This window comes from Cherax quadricarinatus, chromosome 62, assembly GCF_038502225.1.
Source record: "Cherax quadricarinatus isolate ZL_2023a chromosome 62, ASM3850222v1, whole genome shotgun sequence".
NCBI lineage: Eukaryota > Metazoa > Arthropoda > Malacostraca > Decapoda > Parastacidae > Cherax > Cherax quadricarinatus.
Genome location: NC_091353.1, coordinates 809,607 through 831,530, shown reverse-complemented (window position 1 = coordinate 831,530; position 21,924 = coordinate 809,607). Strand labels below are relative to the sequence as shown.

At 40.3% G+C, this 21,924-nt stretch overlaps 1 protein-coding gene across 1 annotated transcript in view; it reads left to right on the top strand.

The window, feature by feature from the left end:
• LOC128687121 (cell adhesion molecule Dscam2) overlaps positions 1-21,924 on the top strand; it is a 139,659-nt gene that overhangs the window by 62,681 nt on the left and 55,054 nt on the right. The window contains exons 14-19 of the mRNA XM_070098295.1: positions 2,350-2,535; positions 6,920-7,060; positions 10,064-10,219; positions 14,244-14,393; positions 14,585-14,715; positions 15,786-15,872. Of these exons, the coding sequence (XP_069954396.1) occupies positions 2,350-2,535; positions 6,920-7,060; positions 10,064-10,219; positions 14,244-14,393; positions 14,585-14,715; positions 15,786-15,872 (851 nt within the window). The remainder of the gene's footprint in view (positions 1-2,349; positions 2,536-6,919; positions 7,061-10,063; positions 10,220-14,243; positions 14,394-14,584; positions 14,716-15,785; positions 15,873-21,924) is intronic.

Below are 21,924 nucleotides of genomic sequence, written 5' to 3'. Positions count from 1 at the left end.
ATGTACCTTAGATGGGACTGAGTTACCTCACATTGAAGGTGTTAATGTACCTTAGATGGGGCTGAGTTACCTCAAATTGAAGGTGTTAATGTACCTTTGATGGGGCTGAGTTACCTCACATTGAAGGTGTTAATGTACCTTTGATGGGGCTGAGTTACCTCATATTGGAGGTGTTAATGTACCTTAGATGGGGCTGAGTTACCTCACATTGGAGGTGTTAATGTACCTTAGATGGGGCTGAGTTACCTCACATTGAAGGTGTTAATGTACCTTAGATGGGGCTGAGTTACCTCACATTGAAGGTGTTAATGTACCTTAGATGGGGCTGAGTTACCTCACATTGAAGGTGTTAATGTACCTTAGATGGGGTTGAGTTACCTCACATTGAAGGTGTTAATGTACCTTAGATGGGGCTGAGTTACCTCACATTGAAGGTGTTAATGTACCTTTGATGGGGCTGAGTTACCTCACATTGGAGGTGTTAATGTACCTTAGATGGGGCTGAGTTACCTCAAATTGAATGTGTTAATGTACCTTTGATGGGGCTGAGTTACCTCACATTGGAGGTGTTAATGTACCTTAGATGGGGCTGAGTTACCTCACATTGAAGGTGTTAATGTACCTTAGATGGGGCTGAGTTACCTCACATTGAAGGTGTTAATGTACCTTAGATGGGGCTGAGTTACCTCACATTGAAGGTGTTAATGTACCTTAGATGGGGCTGAGTTACCTCACATTGAAGGTGTTAATGTACCTTAGAGTGATTGATTTCGAAAAGAAATTTTGATTTCAGAAAATATCTTTGGATATTACATAGTCTTATATCTAAATCGAGACTTTAGAAATTGACTGGTACAACGTTTTGAAATGTAAGAAATAAATGAGTGTTTATGAGCAAGTATTTTGTGGAATTAATAATTATCACTAAACACAGTAAAAGAATTACTCTCAGTTGGGGTCACTGGAATTTTTCTGATTATCATATTTGTATTGCCTGTTTTTATTGGTTAATCCTCATCAATAGCTGCAGGTGAATGCAACTTCAATGTTTTGAAATAGAGAAAAGACTATCAGATTCAAAAGTGGGACAAAAACTTTAATGATTTTTAACAAGAGTGACATTGCACGTAAGCTGTTGCACAGAACCTGTCTAGTAAAGGTTTTGTTAATGAAGAAAATACGATATAAATCATATTATTATTATTATTATTATTATTATTAAATATTCGTGGGTATTCTCCCGGCCCGGGCCTTTTCCAATTGGTGGCCCGGCCTTGGCTCCCTCTTTAGGGAGTGTCTGAGACCTAGGTCTCCCATGGGAGGAGGCACAAGTACCCCCTCATCTTTGGGACCAACTGTCCCCAGGCCTAGCCACAAGCTAGGCCTCGCTGGTCTGCCATCCCCGCCCCAAGGGGCCTAATAGGAATGACAGTCTTATGAGCTAAAGGCTCGGGCTCAGGCACCTACCCTACCCTAGAAGGATTAGGAATGGTATCGATGATATATATAAATCATATTTCACTCTTTTTAGTCATTTATTTTAATTTGTGGATATTTTATAGCTAAGAGGGTCAAATGTTAAAAGTTTTCGTAATCCTATACAGAGCACTGAGAGCCTTGCATTAATTATGAGAGTTATAAAATGAAATAATTCTTATCCTGATTAAATTATTGACTAGAGCTAAAGAAAAGTTGTGAGTGTGCAGGAAATTGCGATAGTTAATTTGAATTAGCATTGGACGTCTGGTATTGTGAGGCGAGTTACCACTTGTATCATTTGCAATGGCTTAAGTGAATAACATAAATCGCTAAAATATTAGCGATTATCAATAAATTAACGAGTGTAGTTATAATATGTAATAATCTGAGGCCGAGGACGTATATTTTTTAAGTGTAATTGTTAAACCTGGAGACTCGGTCGTCCTTGAGAGACTCGGTCGTCTGACTTCCCTGATGGGGTTAAGAAAGTTACGACCTGGACATGGTGGCGGACGTAATTCGTGGCTAGGCAAGGTCCACACCAACTATTGTGATTTATGTCTGCTTTGTGTCGAGCATTGTGCGCGATCATGCATACGTGGGTCAGACTGGTCATGCAGGTGCCCGTAATGGCTGACCTAAATACAAAAGTCATGATCCCGCTAGGCATCAGTTAACACCGAGCTAACCCTACGTTTAGTGATGTGGCCAGATCGATGTGTTGCCTTGAACACAGTCAGCAGTCTGGGTGCCTAATGATCCTAACCGCGTCCTGTTATGTCGCTTTTACACTCCTAAAATATTATTGTTTCTCAGTGAATGAATTTTCAGTTCCGTATAGCAAGACACTATTTATGTGGTCATTACTAGCGCCTTCTGGAGCGCCTCAGAACGTGCGTGTTGCGGCTGCTGGTCCTCGCTCTCTGCTAGTGTCATGGCGGCCCCCAGCACCCCACCTCATCCACGGTCCTCTAAGTGGCTACACCATCGCCCTTCGTCGCCAGAACCTGCAGGGGCACCTAACCTACATCACCAGACCCGTCACGATTGCTGCAGGTGAATAATGAGCACATAATTAATAATGTATTTTCATTTCTATTTCTATTTTTCACTTGTAGTGATGTCGTTTCAGTAAACAGCCTTCGCGTTTCCTTGCAGTTTACTGCCTGATATCGAAAAATAGTATTTTCAATAATGTAATTATCCATGCATCAACTTTTACATTCTCCCCCTGACCATTTAATTCAGCATTGTGCGCCCACTGACAACTGATCCAACACTGTATAGCCTGTCTAACACTATCCACATGACCATTGATCCAACATTTTGTGTCGTAACAACAGATCCAACACACGTCATCATGACAACTAGTCTAACACTATGTATGTCCGCTTGAATACTTAACCAACACTCTCCCCTTATCACTCATCCAACCCTGTCTCCCTTACCGCTAATCTAATTCTGTGTATATCCATGACCACTGATCTAGCTTTGCCACTTGTCTACTGATCTTACGCTCTGTTCTCTGCCTACTGATCTGACTACTGATCTAGAGCTCAGTCCTCTATCTGATACTGTCCCATCTCCCTGACTAATGATCCAATATTCTCTTCTCCTGACCACTTAATTAACATCGTGTGCCCCTGACCGATGACCGAACGCCGTACTCTTCTAACCCTTGATCGAAAACTGTCCTGTCTCTTGACAACTATTACAGCATTGCGTGTCCTTGACTACGGATCCACTTGATATTTGTTCCAACAAGTTTTCACTGGCAACTGATGCTACACTGTTTACCTGTCAACTGCATCAATACTGTTCCCCTGCCCATTGCATCAGCACTGTTCCCCTGCCACTACATCAACACTGTTCCCCTGCCCACAGCATCAATACTGTTCCACTGCTCACTGCATCAACATTGTTTCCCTGCCCATTGCGTCAACACTGTTTCCTTGTCAACTCCAATAACATTGTTCCCCTAGTCACAGCATCAACACTTTCCCTGCCCTCTGCATCAACATTTTTCTAATGCTCACTGCATTAGCACTGTTCCCCTGCTCACTGCATCAATGCTGTTTCCCTGCCCACTGCATCAGCATTGTTCCTCTGCCCACTGCATCAACATTGCTGCCCTGCCCACCACATCAACATTGTTCTCCTGCCCACTACATCAACATTGTTCCCCTGCCCACTACATCAACACTGTTCCCCTGCCCGCTGCATCAACACTATTCCCATGCCCACTACATCAACACTGTTCCCTTGCCCGCTGCATCAGCACTGTTCCCATGCCCATTACATCAGCACTGATCTCTTGCCTTCTGCATCAGCACTGTTCCCCTGCAATATATCAACAGACAGATAGATAGATAGACATATGCTGAAACTATCGCCTGGAAACTGCAGAAAACTATATCTTGAACCATTCATGATGGTCCGTTATAATATTTATATAATCCACGCCCACCAAGAATAATTTTTATTAAATAAATATAAAGATAACTTGCTATACTTTACACTCCCCGGACATATAATTGACTGCTGTTGACGTTTCAGGTTCTCATACAAGCATGGAGGATTGTCACTGTGATATTTATTGTTTTAGCCTCAAATGGCCTATATTACAGTGAGATTACAATAGTGTGCAAACTAACTGGGACATAAGGAAATTTTGTGATTATCTCATGTCTTAATCTCCGGCTTAAATAATTTAGCTTGGGATCTTTCCTTCTCAGAAGATATTGCTATCGGCTTCTGCCAATCATCCAGTTGTAGTGTTAAACTGCGACTCTCCAAAGTGCTACAAAAGCGGTTGTTCTGTAAGGCTATTCCTATTCCTGTGAATGTGATTTTTCCACATTCTCCCTTTCAGTTCATGATTACTACTGAAATTTATGGTAGATGTTACACCTAGGAAGTGTGGAAGTAATATAACTCTTACAAAAAATGTTGATTTGAGTTTCAGACAGATTGCTGAAAATGTAGGACAGCTAAATCAACTGTTGGTCGGAGTCTGAAGACAACTGACGACACTGGTGATTGAGGGACGCTGAGCTGAGGAAGATAAAGAAGAAAACGCAAGGCAACACCTCACGATGGCAAGGCTATCATGAGAAATAACGTGAAGATCCCTGTAAGATCTACAGCGCAGATCTTTGGCGTAAATGTTGATTCTTTAACTGCTCGATAATGGCTTGAAGTTAGCAGAACTGCCAGGAAGCCAGTAAAGGAACCATTATTGGCTGCTGCTATGAAGAGATAACGGCTGCGCTGAGCTGGACGACAGATAAAGAGGAAAATTATCTTTTTAGACGAGGCGCATTTTGAAGCACATGGGTACAGATCAGTGGTAGTGAAAGGGAGCATAGGCGAATGTCTTCGGAATGGACACATTCAACAAACACCAAAACACCCACCTAAGAATATGTTTTTGGGAAGTTTCACTGCTAAAGACCCTGTATGGCTTGTTATTGTTGAGGGAATGATGAACAGTGACAAATAGAAGGCAATCCTGGAAACTCATTTATTCCATTGTGGATAGGCTTTCCTGATGGAGAAGGCATTTTACAGCAGGAATTTTCTCCATGCCACACTTCCAGACAAATGCTGACATTCTTCGAAGAGAGTGAGTTAAGCGTTCTAAACTGACCCGGAAATTCTCCTGACCTCAACCCACCTGAGAATCTATGAGCAATAACCAAACACTGGATCGCGAGACAAGACTTTTCAACTGGGGAATCAAATTGCTGCTGTTATTAGGACCTGGTGCTACCATAAATAACTTGCCAAAATGTGTGTAATGTGTGTGCAGCAAAGTGTAGTCATATCTCTTATTAAATCAATTATCTGTTACATCATTATGGCTTAGCGCTTCTTTTTGATTATAATAATAATGTTACATCATTACCATTTTATTTAATAAAAATTTATTTTCATCACTGTCCCAATTAATATGCACACTTCTGTAATAGTGACTAAATTTCTAGCCTATAGCCATTGGTTAACTTTTTAATCAGTCAGCACATTCAGCAAAAGTCAGAAGAATCAGAAAGAGTCAGCAACACACTGATATCTGCCTACAATGTAGAGAACAAGATTGTAGATTTTTATTTATCTTCAGTCACGTTTTTTATAAGTGGAGGTGGATGATGGAAAGTCTTGTAATTCTCTCATTTGAGTTGTCAATTCCAGAGGTTGTTCTTCTATTAAAGACTCTTTCATTATCAGTTTGATTCCTGTGGTCTGACTGGGCATCCTAATACATGTAACTTTGACCTCACAGGTAATATATGAGGTCAACGTTATTTTAATCAACTTCTGCATAACATCTTCCTACCATTCTTTAATATCATTACCTTAAAAACGTACTTTCCTTTGCTTTAGCATTCCTAATATTCGTAAATTGATCTCTACTCTTTTAAATATTTTCTTTCAGTTTTAGGATGAGTTCTGGATATTTATTACAAGAGAAACGTATTCTTCAATAAATTGCCAGAACTTTTGTTCTGTTTATATTGAGAACTGTACTCACAAGTCGTCCTCGTCCACACCTGGGTCAGTGGGCATGCTCGACTAATCCTCAAATTTGTTCATAAGAGTTGCCATCTACAACTGATTCTGTACTGTCTTCCTGATAGTTGATCCAACACTGTCTCCATAACCACAGCTTCGGTGCTGAGATCAATGATGACTGATCCTATACTGTATATCCCCTTTGGCCATTGACGCCATATTCTGTCCCCACTGACTTCTCATTAACATTTTATGTCTCTTGAAAATGAATCCAACTACCCTGATTAAGCGAGGTGCGTCACCCTTGATCACTGATCCAATGTTGTGCGCCCCAACGAAAACTGATACATGGTTCTCAACTGACCTTTGATCTAACACCGAGTATTTCACTTACCGCTGACAAAATATCATGTGTCTTATGCAAAATGGTCCAACTCCCTGTGTCTCCTGACCACTGATCCAATTAGTGTTCGTCTGACCACTAATCTACATTATTCCTGTGACCACTGATCCGACGCTTTGTAGCTCCCTTACCACTAATCCCAGTGTCCATCCTTACAACTGAACAAACACCATGTCCCCCTTACTACTGATCCATCATTATGTCTTCCCTAATTACTGATCCAACACTGTGTCTCCGTGACCACTGTTCGATCACTGTGTTCCCTTGACCACTTCTCCGTGAATGTGTCCGGCTAACCACTGATCCAATAATGTTTCCCTCTAATTACTAATCAAATAGTGTATGTCCCCTTGAACACTAATCCACCACTGTTCCCTTGACTACTGATCCATCACCATATACCCACTGACTAACCCAACACTATGTGTTCCCCTGACCAGTGTTCCAACATTATACCCTTGAACACTGATTCAACAGTTCATCTTCTGACCACTGATCCATCACTTCCCCTTCACCTGAACACAGGAGACAGAGAGGCGGTGGAGCAGTATGAGGTCAGGGACTTGACTCCAGCCTCTCTATATGAGGTGGCTGTGAGAGCCTTCACAAGGGCAGGTCCAGGACCACTCTCCTCACCCAGGATAGTAGACTCTACGTCGTACGATGGTGAGTAGATTTCTTTACCTACTTCATTGAGCAGCCTTCATGTAGTTTCCAGTAACTAAGGCGGTAACTGGGATTCTCTGTCTACAACGAGTAGATTCCCATTACATGGAAGGTGATTAAATTGCACTTTCTAAGATGGTGAGTAGACTCCATTCAGTCGAAAGTGAGTAAGTTTCTCTTTCTTCATCGGGAAGTACACTCCACCTACGAAGTTGAGTACTTCCCTTTACTCACGATAGTGAGTACACTGCACTTCCTACGATGGTGAATACACACTACAACTTATGAGAGGGAGCCGATTCCCTCTCATACTACTCTAGTATGTCCTTAGCTGTTACGCTGAGTGTATACCATCGGCAACAGCAGCGAGTAGACTATACTATCTACTTTGTGAGTTATCTAAATCGAATTGTATTGTAAACATTGTTAAAACACCACTAACATTTATAGAATGAAAAAGTTACGTTACCAGTCTTGGAAACGATTCTTATATTATTATAACAGTTATGTTTCACAATTTAACAAAAATGTTATATTGACTTGTTCTTAAGCAGAGCTAATTACATATCTTAGATAAATATGAAAAAATAAATGGTAATTATTAGTTTCTAAAGATGCAAAAATTAGACCTTTGTTAGTTCGCTTTTTCAAAGAATTAAATATAACATTAATAAATTTTAATTATAAAATAATGTCTTATTTACCCACCAAAACAAAATAGCCAAAAAAAAGTGAAAAAATGGAAATTTAAGTCAATAAAATACTTTGAGAAGAAAATTATTTCGTTATGTAATTAGAAGATTTTTAGAAAGTTTGGTCAATTTAATTGTCCTGTAAAATATAGCTGGAGTAATTAATCTATCTTAAAAATATTTTTGTGTTGTAGAGATCATTCCAAAAATTCTGTCAAATGAGAGGAGAATTGATCTCCTTGAGTGAATGTGACCTGACCTGACTAGGTCATTGGCTTAAGCCAGTGGGAGAATTGGACCTGCCTCGCATGGGCCAGTAGACCTGCTGCAGTGTTCCTTCTTTCTTATTTTCTTACGTTCTTATGTTAACACAACTAAGACAGTTGAAGAGAAATGTGTTGAGTTTCACGTAAACATCACCCAGTTACATGTTTGCTGGCTTACACCAGTACAAACAGACCATTTGATCCAGCAGAAGCAAGAGAGCAAGTGTTTACTGCCGCCCTGGTCGCTCTTCCAGTGTTCTTACCATTGATAACTTATGACAAACATCGTGTAGAAATATTTTCTTAATGTTTCTCGATTTTCAAAATATGTGTTGCCTGAGATGCTAAACACACACACACACACACACACACACACACACACATTGGAGGACAGGAGGGCTAGGGGAGATATGATTATGACGTACAAACTACTGTGAGGATTTGATAAGGTGAACAGGGGCAGAATGCTTCAGAGATGGGACACAAGAAAAGGGCACAACTGAAAGTTGAAAACTCAGATGAGTCATAGGGATGTTAGATATGGGAAAATCAAGCACCTATTTTCCCGACAAATTCTCTGTGAGAGAGTCGATGGTAGACAGTGACTGCACCCGACACTGCCACGTTCTTCTGCAACTATATATTATAAGATTAATTTAGTGATGTAGCCTTTATAGGCTACATCACTAAATTGTGGTAGCAAGGTCACTTAGCAGCTTCTGCACCTCCTCCTCCGTACCACTTTTTTTAAGTACTTCAGCTAAGTTTGAGCTAGACAAATTAATTTAGTTTAGTATCTATAATTACTTTTATCCCAGCCTACACAAAGTAACAATAGTAGGCACCCTCTTGTACCAGCAACCAGGGTACGCAGGCTACCCATGCCACTCACGAACCACCACATGTAACAATGAGAGTGTAGACGAATGAACCTCGCCCAGTCACGTCAGTTAACTGCCTAGTTAAAGAGGGCTATTTACCCTATACTAAGCTAGTACAATGAAAAATATTACCGCTCACTATTTACATTATAACGTGAATGAGACTACTCTTAGTTGTCACTATACATAACTGGGCAACTTTTATCCTGGACAAAAGCAAGGTGAAGCCAGTGGCTCAAGACATATTTGGTGATCATCATAACGGAAGTTAATAGTCTACAGACCGCAACACCTCAAAATGGTAAGTGTTTCTTAACAGTACTAATGAATGCGTATTTGTATGTATATTACTGGTACTGTCCACATGTGAAAAATCTTCCACTGCTCTTCAGCTCATGAAAGACGCACCTACACCGACATTCACTACCTTGTTTGAAGTCAGAGGTAAGCAGTTCACTTAACTGGGAATGGGATGGCAGTTTCTTGGACTGGTTTCAACTAATGACTTAATTGGATAAATAACTGATCAGTCATGCAACCACATATATGTCTATACTATACACTATGAAGTATTTTCTTCATCCTTAGGATTGTCAGGAAGTGGAACAATCTGGAGAGTGAAGAGGTGGGATCCATACATAACTTTAAGAAGATGTATGATAAGGGTCTTGAGACATAGAGATAAAGGGGACACTTACAGACATATATACAGAACTATGATGGGTGTGTATGGCAGGCTGAGTACTGTATTAATCAGGATTTAACAGTCAACAATTTTCTAATATTGTGGCAGCCGTCACCAAGTTTCAGGCTACTGTCTCATCCTACACCTCCAAAAGCTTTCTCGGTATCTCTTTTCACATAGCACTCAAGATCATGTAGTCCATAAGGTAAACGGGTCTCTCTGTATCTGGTAGCACCTTCCCGTTCAGCTTCAATGTTTTGGGAGGCTAGTGTCGGCCATAGTAGTTTATATGTGAAGCATCATACTATTTGCTTACTGTTCCTCCAGAGTAGCAAGGGGAATCCATCAAGGTGCTTGTGGCTGCCATCTGGTCTTCTTAGCTGGAGTTACCCTTCTAAAGGTCATCTATTATTCAGATGCAGACATTCATGCAGTACTTGTTTTAATACAATATTTACAGTTTTCTATTTCTGTCGCAGCACCATCATGTCCACCGGCGGGAGCGTCGTGCCGTGGGTCAGGGCGAGGTGGTGTCAGGGTGTGGTGGTCTCCCCCGCCTACCCACTGTGCATATGCCCCCGTCACTGGTTACACCGTCATGGCCACTCCCACCGAGCACCGTCACACTAGTGGCAGTAAGTATGAAAGGTTGATTAGATCCTTCAATAATTTCCTAACCGTTTTATTTGGGTTTTGTTCTATTTTTCTGTTTTATTTGCCATCATAAAACAATGAGGTTTTATGGTGCCATGCGAGGCGACAGAGTAACTTTTGTTGGTAATTGAACTGTGGGTTTTCATGCAATAGCATTCCGCGGGTAGTTACTGGAGAGCCTTAGTTGTGGTTTTGCTAACAGCTAGTAGAGGCAGTGCAGCACTAGAAATTCCAGAAAGAATGACTTGAGAATGAGCAACCAGTTGTTAGGCTTCTGTAGGTATTTAGTCAATTAACCAACATGAAGGGAGCAATAATAAGAAAGTCAACAATACCATTGATACAAAGATACATTGCTTAATGTTTTGTGACTGAGAAATTAGACATAATGAGAGTGCACTGAAGTGTAGTTACAATAATATCGAGAGTACAGCGCCAGTTTTTGATCAAAGAAAAAAGAAATGTGAAAGTGGGCTCCACGTGTCAAGTGTTAAGTATTGAGTGTACATTTTATAGGGATATATACCCATCAATATCAATGGTCACATGCTGAGCAGGCTTTTGTAATATTGAAATTAAGAGCAACCACGTATGAGCAAAAGGGGGATTTATAACCATCTTTATAACTATCAGGCGTCGTAAGAAACAGCTTGACTTTCATGTTATCGAGTCTGGTGATACTACGTTCAATGACTACGTCAGTCTAATATGTAAATGAACCGGTTCGACTTGTTCTTGTTCGACGGTTTATGTTACCTTATTATGCTCTTCGCATATACACACACATGTTTGTCTGGGTTGCATACTAACAACAAAGGTCAATTAGATAAGAAGAATCCAGGGTAGTAAGGCTGACCGATCGCAGATGCAACGGCATCTATAAAAATCAGTTTCGGTGAAAAAAACTGAAACAGTAGGAAACAGAAAAGAACAGAAGACATAACGGATTACATTCACTCAAGAATAGCCGCTAAGAGGCTGACTCTTGACCCGGCATTTTTGTAAGTGCTCCTGAGGTTAATAATAAATAAGAGAAAACGGTTGCTGGCTCTTAGTGGAACAGAGCTGGATTCAGGAAGCAAAATGAGTAGAATAGGACATTTAATGCATTTATCAGCAAGAGAAATAAGTTACCAAGTGGGCCAGAATACTCAACGTTTGTACGAGAAGAAAAAGGTGGGCTGACAGGCACTTTGAGATACAACAGTGCTTCTCGATATAGAGGATAAGATACTTGGCGACCCCTCGAGGAAGGAAGTCAGAACAGAAGACAGGAAGTTCTGATAATTTGTGTGTCAGGGCCAGTGGAGGCTCGTGTGCAGGTGCTGCAGAACTGCAGCACCCCCTATTTTCATTAATTCTTTGATTATATAATTTACAAGTATAAAGAAAGAATTAAAGAAAAAAAGACGCATTATATTGAATGTTATCGAGAATATCGAGTGAAAACAGGAGGTGCTGCAGTTCCACAGCACCCCCGCACGAACCCCCACTGGACTCTGGGCCCATTAAGCTAGCAGGTACATGGTACTTCTTACAAGCAGTCTTGGAAATTGCACCTGTAACGTTGCCATCGCCTCTAACTACCTATTTTCATGCTTGTCATAAGCATTAAGTTGTAGACCGCAGTAGAGAAGGAGGTAGCGACTTAGTAAGCAACAACAAATCAACGCCAGTGAGAATTTAATCAGCTGAACACTCCTTAGAACATAAACCAAACACAAATAGGTTAATCAACGTTGATCTATATCAGATCACGTCTAGAACTTAGCGATAAGTTGAAACCAAACAAAAGTATTTTCCTTATAATTAAGCAAAATCTTCAAATATTCACCCACAATTTTTAACAGGTCCATTATACACCAGTAATTTCTGCATAAGTTTCTTTAGTAGATAAATGAAATAAATATTCCAAAGCATTAAAATAAAGAACAAGTAAATTACCAAATGCCTTTAATCGAATATTATGTATACTTATACTTTTTTATTAATTAACCACTTTAAGATAGATAAATGTACATAAAATGACATTAAAACGTTAGCTGTATTAAGAGAATCCTGTGGAGGTACAATGTATCATTTAATTACCTGATAATATACAATACAGAAAATTATAGGTCATGGAGTCACCCATCTCATAAAAAACAGAAGTAAAGCGAGAGTGTGGGGGAAATATAAACCGAGTGTCTGTGTGTAGTGGTAAGAACCCAAGACAGTTTTCTTGCTCTTCTGGAACCTGGGAAAAACTAACCACAGAATTTGAATCTGAGAATTTGGAGGATCAATATAATAGCAGTGATGGTTGAACCCGGTCAGAAGAGGCACTCAGCATTTGTTTCATGTGATGTAAATGACTTAGAAACCAGACAAGTTGAATAATGAGACATTTGTCCAATCTATGGGAATCTTTATTGAGGAAATGTTTCGCCAACCAGGATCAAAAGTGAGAAAGATTTATACAAGCAAGAAACTAAAATGTTGCTGGATTTCTGTTCAAGTTTGATATTTTTCACCATTTTTTTTTTTACGTTTACATAAATTTGATCCCAAACACTCTCATACCCCAAACTCTCTCCCTCTCTCTCTCTCTCTCTCTCTCTCTCTCTCTCTCTCTCTCTCTCTCTCTCTCTCTCTCTCTCTCTCTCTCTCTCTCTCTCTCTCTCTCTCTCTCTCTTTCTCTCTCTCTCTCTTTCTCTCTCTCTCTCTCTCTCTCTCTCTCTCTCTCTCTCTCTCTCTCTCTCTCTCTCTCTCTCTCTCTCTCTCTCTCTCTCTCTCTCTCTGTTTCTGCCTCTGTCTCTCTCTATCTCTCACCTCTCTCAAAATCCTCATTTTCACTCTTCTTACACGAACTTACACGAATGAAAATAAATTTCTGCTGATTCATTGGCTTGTCACGAAAAAGATTAAAACTAAGGTAAATAACAAAAAGGCACAATACCGTGACTGGAACGATACACAAATAACCCGCACATTTAAAACTAAGGTTTTTGCATATCCGCTGTGAGGTATTGGAGCTTAAGACAAGCAAGGTACAGGACTATAGAAAGGTACTTAGCTTGACGGACGGTTCAAAGTTCCGCAGCCGCCCCTGGTCCTTTCTTAGAGGAGCCGCCAAACTCCAGCCCTTGGGCTGTGGAAAATTCAGTTAATGAGTATATAATTGCCCCAAAGGAACGTATGTATCACCATTTCATTTAACAATGCTGAGTTGATGTACACTTGTTTGGGCTCAAGAGCCCACACCTCACTGCCGTTTATAGGACGGCTTCAATCGCCTTGTGTCATAAGAAACTGCAGTTCCTCACAATTTTCTCCACTCTGATGGGAAATTGCATCACTCGCACTGTGACATTACACTGTTCTTCAAAATTTGCCCTTTCGTAGTAATGTCACAACAGGAAGACAAGTATGCTTCACTGTAACAGTTCTACTACGAATTGTTGAGATTGTCACTGAGAAACAAAAATGCCTGGATTACTAGTGTTCTTAGTTATCCCGGCGTCAAGCAGGTTTCCCCTTCCAGTTCTTAAAGCAATTTGACCTCTGCAGCGGTCTTCGCCCAGGGTACGTCCTCCTTACAAAGGATTTGCTGCATTCAGCATTATTACTCTTCCTTCCTTAACATCGTCACAGTTTCAGTACAAGTGATAGATTTTCTGGTATCTACCTGTCGTCGACGATTCATTATTATTGTCCCACATTGTTAATAAATTGATGCAGGGTTTTCCTTAATTTTCCTGCCAAGATAAAAAGAGTCCATTTTCTCAATTCTCTGTCACTCGTATTACACTAACACTACTCCATAGAGGTGGAGTGACTATTGATGCTTCTAGTTGCAAGTGGTATCAATTAAACTGTTTATCACAAAGCAAGATGCCATTTGCCCTTTACGAGAGGGTAGAGTCCTTCAGGGGGGCTGAAAGGGGCTGATACCATCCTTTCTGGAGAATTTTTCTCCACATCCGCTATCTTGACCTGCAGAGTAAATTGTGTTGTGTCTGGCAGGTAGTACGTGGGAGGTCAACACGACCAACTTAGAGAAGAACCTTGACGGTCTCCCACCAGCCACTAACATCAGTGTTCGTGTGAAAGCATTCAACGAGATCGGTTACAGTCCCTCGCATAACCCAATATTCTGTATCACGGAAGATGATGGTAAACACCTTCATTTTTAACTCGTGTATTAATGTTAAACTTTATTAAATTTACTACATTTAAATTAACAGACTTGCAAGTCAGAAAAGAGATTATCTCGTATATTCAGATTACTCTTTGAATAGCAAATATAAGACCACAGTTTTTCATTTGAATCAGAATTTTCAGTGCCATTAATTACCTTTCCTCAGTGCCAGGTCCTCCTAGAAGGGTAAGGGTGGTAGTGACTGGAGGCACTACACTGCTAGTAACGTGGGCACCACCTTACCCATACACTGGTGCCATCCTGCACTACACTCTCTACTCTTCCAGAGATGACCAGGTGAGTTACTACTGACTCCACTAATGAAACAACAGCAAAGGTATTGCATGCACTGTGGAGTGTGGTGGTGCCTGAAATGATTTATGGAGAGTATACAAGTTAACAGAAGTAGTGTGTAGAAAGTGTAGTGGTGAAACAAGTTGTATGTGGAGTAGGTATGGTGAGACAAGTTGCGTGTGGAGTAAGTATGGTGATACATTGTGTGTGGAGTAGATATAGTTAGGCAGGTTATGTGTTGAGTAGGTACAGTGAGACACGTTGTTTGTGGGGTAGGGATGGTGAGACAGGTTGTGTGTGGGGTAGGTATGGTGAGACACGTTGTGTGTGGGGTTGGTATGGTGAGACAGGTTGTGTGTGGGGTTGGTATGGTGAGACAGGTTGTGTGTGGGGTTGGTATGGTGAGACAGGTTGTGTGTGGGGTTGGTATGGTGAGACAGGTTGTGTGTGGGGTTGGTATGGTGAGACAGGTTGTGTGTGGGGTTGGTATGGTGAGACAGGTTGTTTGTGGTGACTACTGATGCAGACAGTGTGGTGACTAGTGATACAGGCTGTGTGGTGACTAGTGATACAGGCAGTGTGGTGACTAGTGATACAGGCTGTGTGGTGACTAGTGATACAGGCAGTGTGGTGACTAGTGATACAGGCGGTGTGGTGACTAGTGATACAGGCGGTGTGGTGATAGTGATACAGGCGGTGTGGTGACTAGTGATACAGGCAGTGTGGTGACTGTAGTGATACAGGCAGTGTGGTGACTGTAGTGATACAGGCAGTGTGGTGACTGTAGTGATACAGACAGTGTGGTGAGTGTGATGATACAGGCAGTGTGTAGTGACTGTAGTGATACTGGCAGTGTGGTGACTGTAGTGATACAGGCAGTGTGGTGACTAGTGATACAGGCAGTGTGGTGACTGTAGTGATACAGGCAGTGTGGTGACTAGTGATACAGGCAGTGTGGTGACTGTAGTGATACAGGCAGTGTGGTGAGTGTGATGATACAGGCAGTGTGTAGTGACTGTAGTGATACAGGCAGTGTGTTCATTATAGTAATAACAACAGGGTTGGTGTTGCAGGTGGCAGTGAGGGACGTTGTTGGGGCAGGCGGCTCCGAGGCTACGTGGAGGGAACTCACTGGCCTCACACCGGCCTCCAGAGTTCAGGTCAGTACTACCTTCCCCGCCTTTTCCGATCAGGTATCCTGAAACAGGCAGCATTTCAGTGCTTCCCTGAATTCTTCTTTCTTCCAATGTGTTACGTTTATTTCCCTCATTACACGACTCCGCATCGATTCTTTTTTTCAAATTTTAAACACTGATGTACCACAACTAAAGCAAACTTCTTGCAACTATTGGCAAATACAGGTACTCTATAACCAAAGTTGAGGTACTTACTAAAAGATGCCTCAAATTGCTCTAATAAGTTCCAAAATCCTCTCCTGCTGGGTTCAAACCCTTAAGAATGGTGCCTCCTAATTCGACATTGGCACTGATGGAATGTCTCAGCGTGTTGGTGCACAACTACTAATTTTAAGTGAAAAATTGAGAGATTTTTATTACAGTTAAATCATATTAAATACATTTAAGTGTACCTCTTCAGAATGGCTTCATTATATACTAGTTCATGAATCTTACGGACTGGATACTGTGCAATATGTTTAGTTTGAGTTGGAAGAAATTCGACAATGTACTAAAATTTCAAAGCTTGGAATTTATGGAATCCAGGTTATAGCCGCAGAGCTCCTCGTTATATTGGATTCAAGCTTATAATACCAGTGTGTCTTCCTGAGTACATGCATCGCCGCCTCATTTGACTATCAACCTCAGTTTGTAAATTTTAAACAAACTGTGAAAATGATTTTCATTCTGGTTGGTTTCAAACTAATAATACTGCCGAATTTCATGAAGTGGATTATACCCATTACTTTTAAATAAAAAACTGGTATAAATTGCAAAATATACCAATACAGATAATGAAAGCGTTAGGACAGTGGAGCTCCGGTTTTCGTACGGTCTGCATATCGTACAGTTCGGATTTAGAACACTTTTTTATTGGGAATGTTAATTCGGTTTTCGTACTTTTCGGTTTTAGAACCACCTTCTGGAACGGATTAAGTACGAAAACCGGAGTTTCACTGTAGTTGGTTCACTAGAGAATTTCTTCTCTGCTCGGCGTCAGACTTTCTCAGTGTCATTCTTCGATGTACATTTAATATCTTAGTTGGGTTAATAGCCTTTAATTTTCTAATGTTATTAATTATTATTTACAAGTATCATATTTTACCTTCTTCAACACAAACGAAAAAAAGACTTTCACATTGGAAAATTAAATAAATTTAAAATGGCATTATCCTTCGCCATTATTATTATATTAAACAGATATCTTGAGGAGATTTCTGTCTGGCCAAGCACGTCAAGAAATTAGAGAAAGTGCAAGGGTTTGCAACGTGACTAGTCCCAGAGCTAAGGGGCATGTCTTACTAGGAGAGGTTAAAAGAAATCGACCTGACGACATTGGAGGACAGGAAGGACAGGGGGGACGTGATAACGACATACAAAATACTGAGAGGAATCGATAAGGTGGATAGAGACAGGATGTTGCACACATGGGACACACCAACAAGGGGTCACAATTGGAAGCTGAAGACTCAGATGAGTCACAGGGATGTTAGGAAGTATTTTTTCAGTCATAGTCAGGAAGTGGAATAGTTTGGAAAGTGAGGTAGTGGAGGCAGGTACAATACATAGCTTTAAGAAGAGGTATGATAAAACTCATGTAGGAGGGAGTGAAGCTAGTGGCGACCAGTGAAGAGGCGGGGCCAGAAGCTATGGTTCGACCTCTGCAACCACAATTAAGTGAGTACAATTAGGTGAGTATACAATCTCTTTCACTCTCTCTCTCTCTCTCTCTGAACAAAAGAAAGGGACACACTATATTTTATTTTCGGTTAATTCCTAAGTGGTAAATCTTCACTTTCTTCTCTATCTTGCCATTATTACGCTCGTGTGTATCTCCTGGGCCAATAATATCTCATAATGAGTCTAGGGAATCCTTGCTTCCGACATTAGTGATATTCAAGACTCATTTTTATTAACTAACAGATAAATCATTTCTGTCAATTTCAACATATTTTTGTCCCCACGAACCACAGAATTATTGTTCATCCTTGCAATAATGTCCCTTATAAAAATTCAGAGAGACCCCAGAAAGGCAGAGTATCACAGGTTAGGAAATTCTATTGCAAATACGAATTGAGCTCACCCCCCCAAAAAAAAAAAATAGTAATGTATTTAAAGAAAGGTTTCGTATTGCAAGTTAGTCAAGATATAAAAGCTATGATGAATGCTAAAATGAATGCTGTGGCATCAGGTTAAGCTTACATGTTCTCAGCATATTGACAAAGCTTGTAGCTTCACCTCCACAGGGGGAAAATTTTCTCATATATTCGCCACTAGTAAGGGTATTTTCATTGCATCCTGGGTGGTAATAACATATGCTTTGTTGAATGGTATACATGTGCAATGTTTCAGCATCTTTATTTTGGTAATGTTGCACCATCCAGCGGCTTCATCAGTTCAATGCAGAGGAAAACCAGTGAAATATGAGGAGGAGTTTTTAGGTAATCAGTCCCTCAGACTGGAGATATTGTGTTCAGTCCATAAATCTTGATAAACGACTGAACTAAATACATTATCTCCAAGCTGAGCGACTGATTAACTCGAACTCCTTATCTCCCACTATTATTCACTGAATTGGACCGATGAAGCCACTGGCGAAACGTTTCCAAAACAGAGATACCCAAATGTAGCATAAGCATCTCATTCTTCAACTTGTAGGTTTTCTAAACCAGTTGTAAACGTACGTATTACAACACAATTAACTATGAGATGTGTCGTTACCATGAGCTGGAGGAGGTAGCGAGGCCATCATGGGGCATTAGAACCATCTCATCCTTCCATGAGTTGAACCTGCAGTTCTGTCGTGTGAGGGTTCGAACATGGATTGGGTAATAAACACACACTTCGGACAAGCTGGTACTTATAATTAGGAGTACTATAGGAGGAACCGCCAAGCCTGAACCTTCGTCTCTGCTACCCTACTCTGAACTACTATCGTGCCCAGAGGGCGAGCGACATTCAAACAACCTGCTTGGTCAGCAGAATGACTCAGTAATGGTCAGTGATCATGTAGGGGGACGGTGAATCAGTAACGGTTGGTATGAGTCACTATGACACTCCTGGTAACTGATACTACTGACAGTTCTTTCCCTCTATGTTTACGCTAATACAGAGTTGTGTGGATATTCCACTCATAGTGTTTTATCTAAGGATTACCAAGGATACATTTAAGAATGGCTTTATATTGTATCACCCATGTAAGAGCATTCACTGCCACTAATAAGTATAACTGCACATTATCAGTATAAAGATATTAAACGTATGACAAAAATGTCCTTATGGGGGTTTAAAAATACCTTGTGATTAAAACTATCAAAAACTAAGTTGAAATTATTGCCAACTCGAACGATGAAAATAACTTCTTAATAAATAAGGATAAAATAATACCACGTTATAGCATGGATAAAAGTTATGCCATGATAAATAACAATTAACGAGATAAAGACAGGTTGGACCTAACTAAAGTTATGTTCATTCTGTTATTAAAACTTGATTTAGGCTAAAATACTTTCATCAGTTTATGACGAGTTATCCATGTAGACAGAACATATCCTGAGACTGGTAAATATCCTGAGACTGGTAAATATCCTGAGACTGGTAAATATCCTGAGACTGGTAAATATCCTGAGACTGGTAAATATCCTGAGACTGGTAAATATCCTGAGACTGGTAAACATTTTGAGACTGGTAAATATCCTGAGATTGGTAAACATTTTGAGACTGGTAAATATCCTCAGACTGGTAAATATCCTGAGACTGGTAAACATCTTGAGACTGGTAAACATCCTGAGATTGATAAACATCTTGAGACTGGTAAACATCCTGAGATTGGTAAACATCTTAAGACTGGTAAACATCCTGAGACTGGTAAACATCTTGAGACTGGTAAACATCTTGAGAGTGGTAAACATCCTGAGACTGGTAAACATCCTGAGATTGGTAAACATCCTGAGATTGGTAAACACCCTGAGACTGGTAAACATCTTGAGACTGGTAAACATCCTGAGATTGGTAAACATCCTGAGACTGGTAAACATCTTAAGACTGGTAAACATCTTGAGACTGGTAAACATCTTAAGACTGGTAAACACCCTGAGACTGGTAAACATCTTGAGACTGGTAAACATCCTGAGACTGGTAAACATCTTGAGACTGGTAAACATCCTGAGACTGGTAAACGTCTTGAGACTGGTAAACATCTTAAGACTGGTAAACATCTTGAGACTGGTAAACATCTTAAGACTGGTAAACATCTTAAGACTGGTAAACATCCTGAGATTGGTAAACATCTTGAGATTGGTAAACATCCTGAGACTGGTAAACATCTTGAGACTGGTAAACATCTTGAGACTGGTAAACATCTTGAGACTGGTAAACATCTTAAGACTGGTAAACATCTTAAGACTGGTAAGCATCCTGAGACTGGTAAACATCTTGAGACTGGTAAACATCTTGTGACTGGTAAACATCTTGAGACTGGTAAACATCTTAAGACTGGTAAACATCTTAAGACTGGTAAACATCCTGAGACTGGTAAACATCTTGAGACTGGTAAACATCTTGAGATTGGTAAACATCCTGAGATTGGTAAACATCCTGAGACTGGTAAACATCTTGAGACTGGTAAACATCCTGACACTGGTAAACATCTTAAGACTGGTAAACATCTTGAGATTGGTAAACATCCTGAGATTGGTAAACATCCTGAGACTGGTAAACATCTTGAGATTGGTAAACATCTTGAGACTGGTAAACATCTTGAGATTGGTAAACATCCTGAGACTGGTAAACATCTTGAGACTGGTAAACATCTTGAGACTGGTAAACATCTTAAGACTGGTAAACATCCTGAGACTGCTAAACATCTTAAGACTGGTAAACATCCTGAGACTGCTAAACATCCTGAGACTGGTAAACATCCTGAGACTGGTAAACATCCTGAGACTGGTAAACATCTTAAGACTGGTAAACATCCTGAGACTGGTAAACATCTTAAGACTGGTAAACATCCTGAGACTGGTAAACATCTTGAGACTGGTAAACATCTTGAGATTGGTAAATATCCTGAGATTGGTAAACATCCTGAGACTGGTAAACATCTTGAGACTGGTAAACATCCTGAGACTGGTAAACATCTTGAGACTGGTAAACATCCTGACACTGGTAAACATCTTGAGACTGGTAAACATCCTGACACTGGTAAACATCTTAAGACTGGTAAACATCCTGAGACTGGTAAACATCTTGAGACTGATAAACATCTTAAGACTGGTAAACATCCTGAGACTGGTAAACATCTTAAGACTGGTAAACATCTTGAGACTGGGAAACATCTTAAGACTGGTAAACATCTTGAGACTGGTAAACATCTTAAGATTGGTAAACATCTTGAGACTGGTAAACATCCTGAGACTGGTAAACATCTTAAGACTGGTAAACATCCTGAGACTGGTAAACATCTTAAGACTGGTAAACATCCTGAGACTGGTAAACATCTTAAGACTGGTAAACATCTTGAGACTGGTAAACATCTTGAGACTGGTAAACATCTTGAGACTGGTAAACATCCTGAGACTGGTAAACATCTTAAGACTGGTAAACATCCTGAGACTGGTAAACATCTTAAGACTGGTAAACATCCTGAGACTGGTAAACATCTTAAGACTGGTAAACATCCTGAGACTGGTAAACATCTTAAGACTGGTAAACATCTTGAGACTGGTAAACATCTTGAGACTGGTAAACATCCTGAGACTGGTAAACATCTTAAGACTGGTAAACATCTTAAGACTGGTAAACATCTTAAGACTGGTAAACATCTTAAGACTGGTAAACATCTTAAGACTGGTAAACATCTTAAGACTGGTAAACATCCTGAGACTGGTAAACATCCTGAGACTGGTAAACATCCTGAGACTGGTAAACATCCTGAGACTGGTAAACATCCTGAGACTGGTAAACATCCTGAGACTGGTAAACATCTTAAGACTGGTAAACATCCTGAGACTGGTAAACATCTTCAGAAGCTAACACAAAT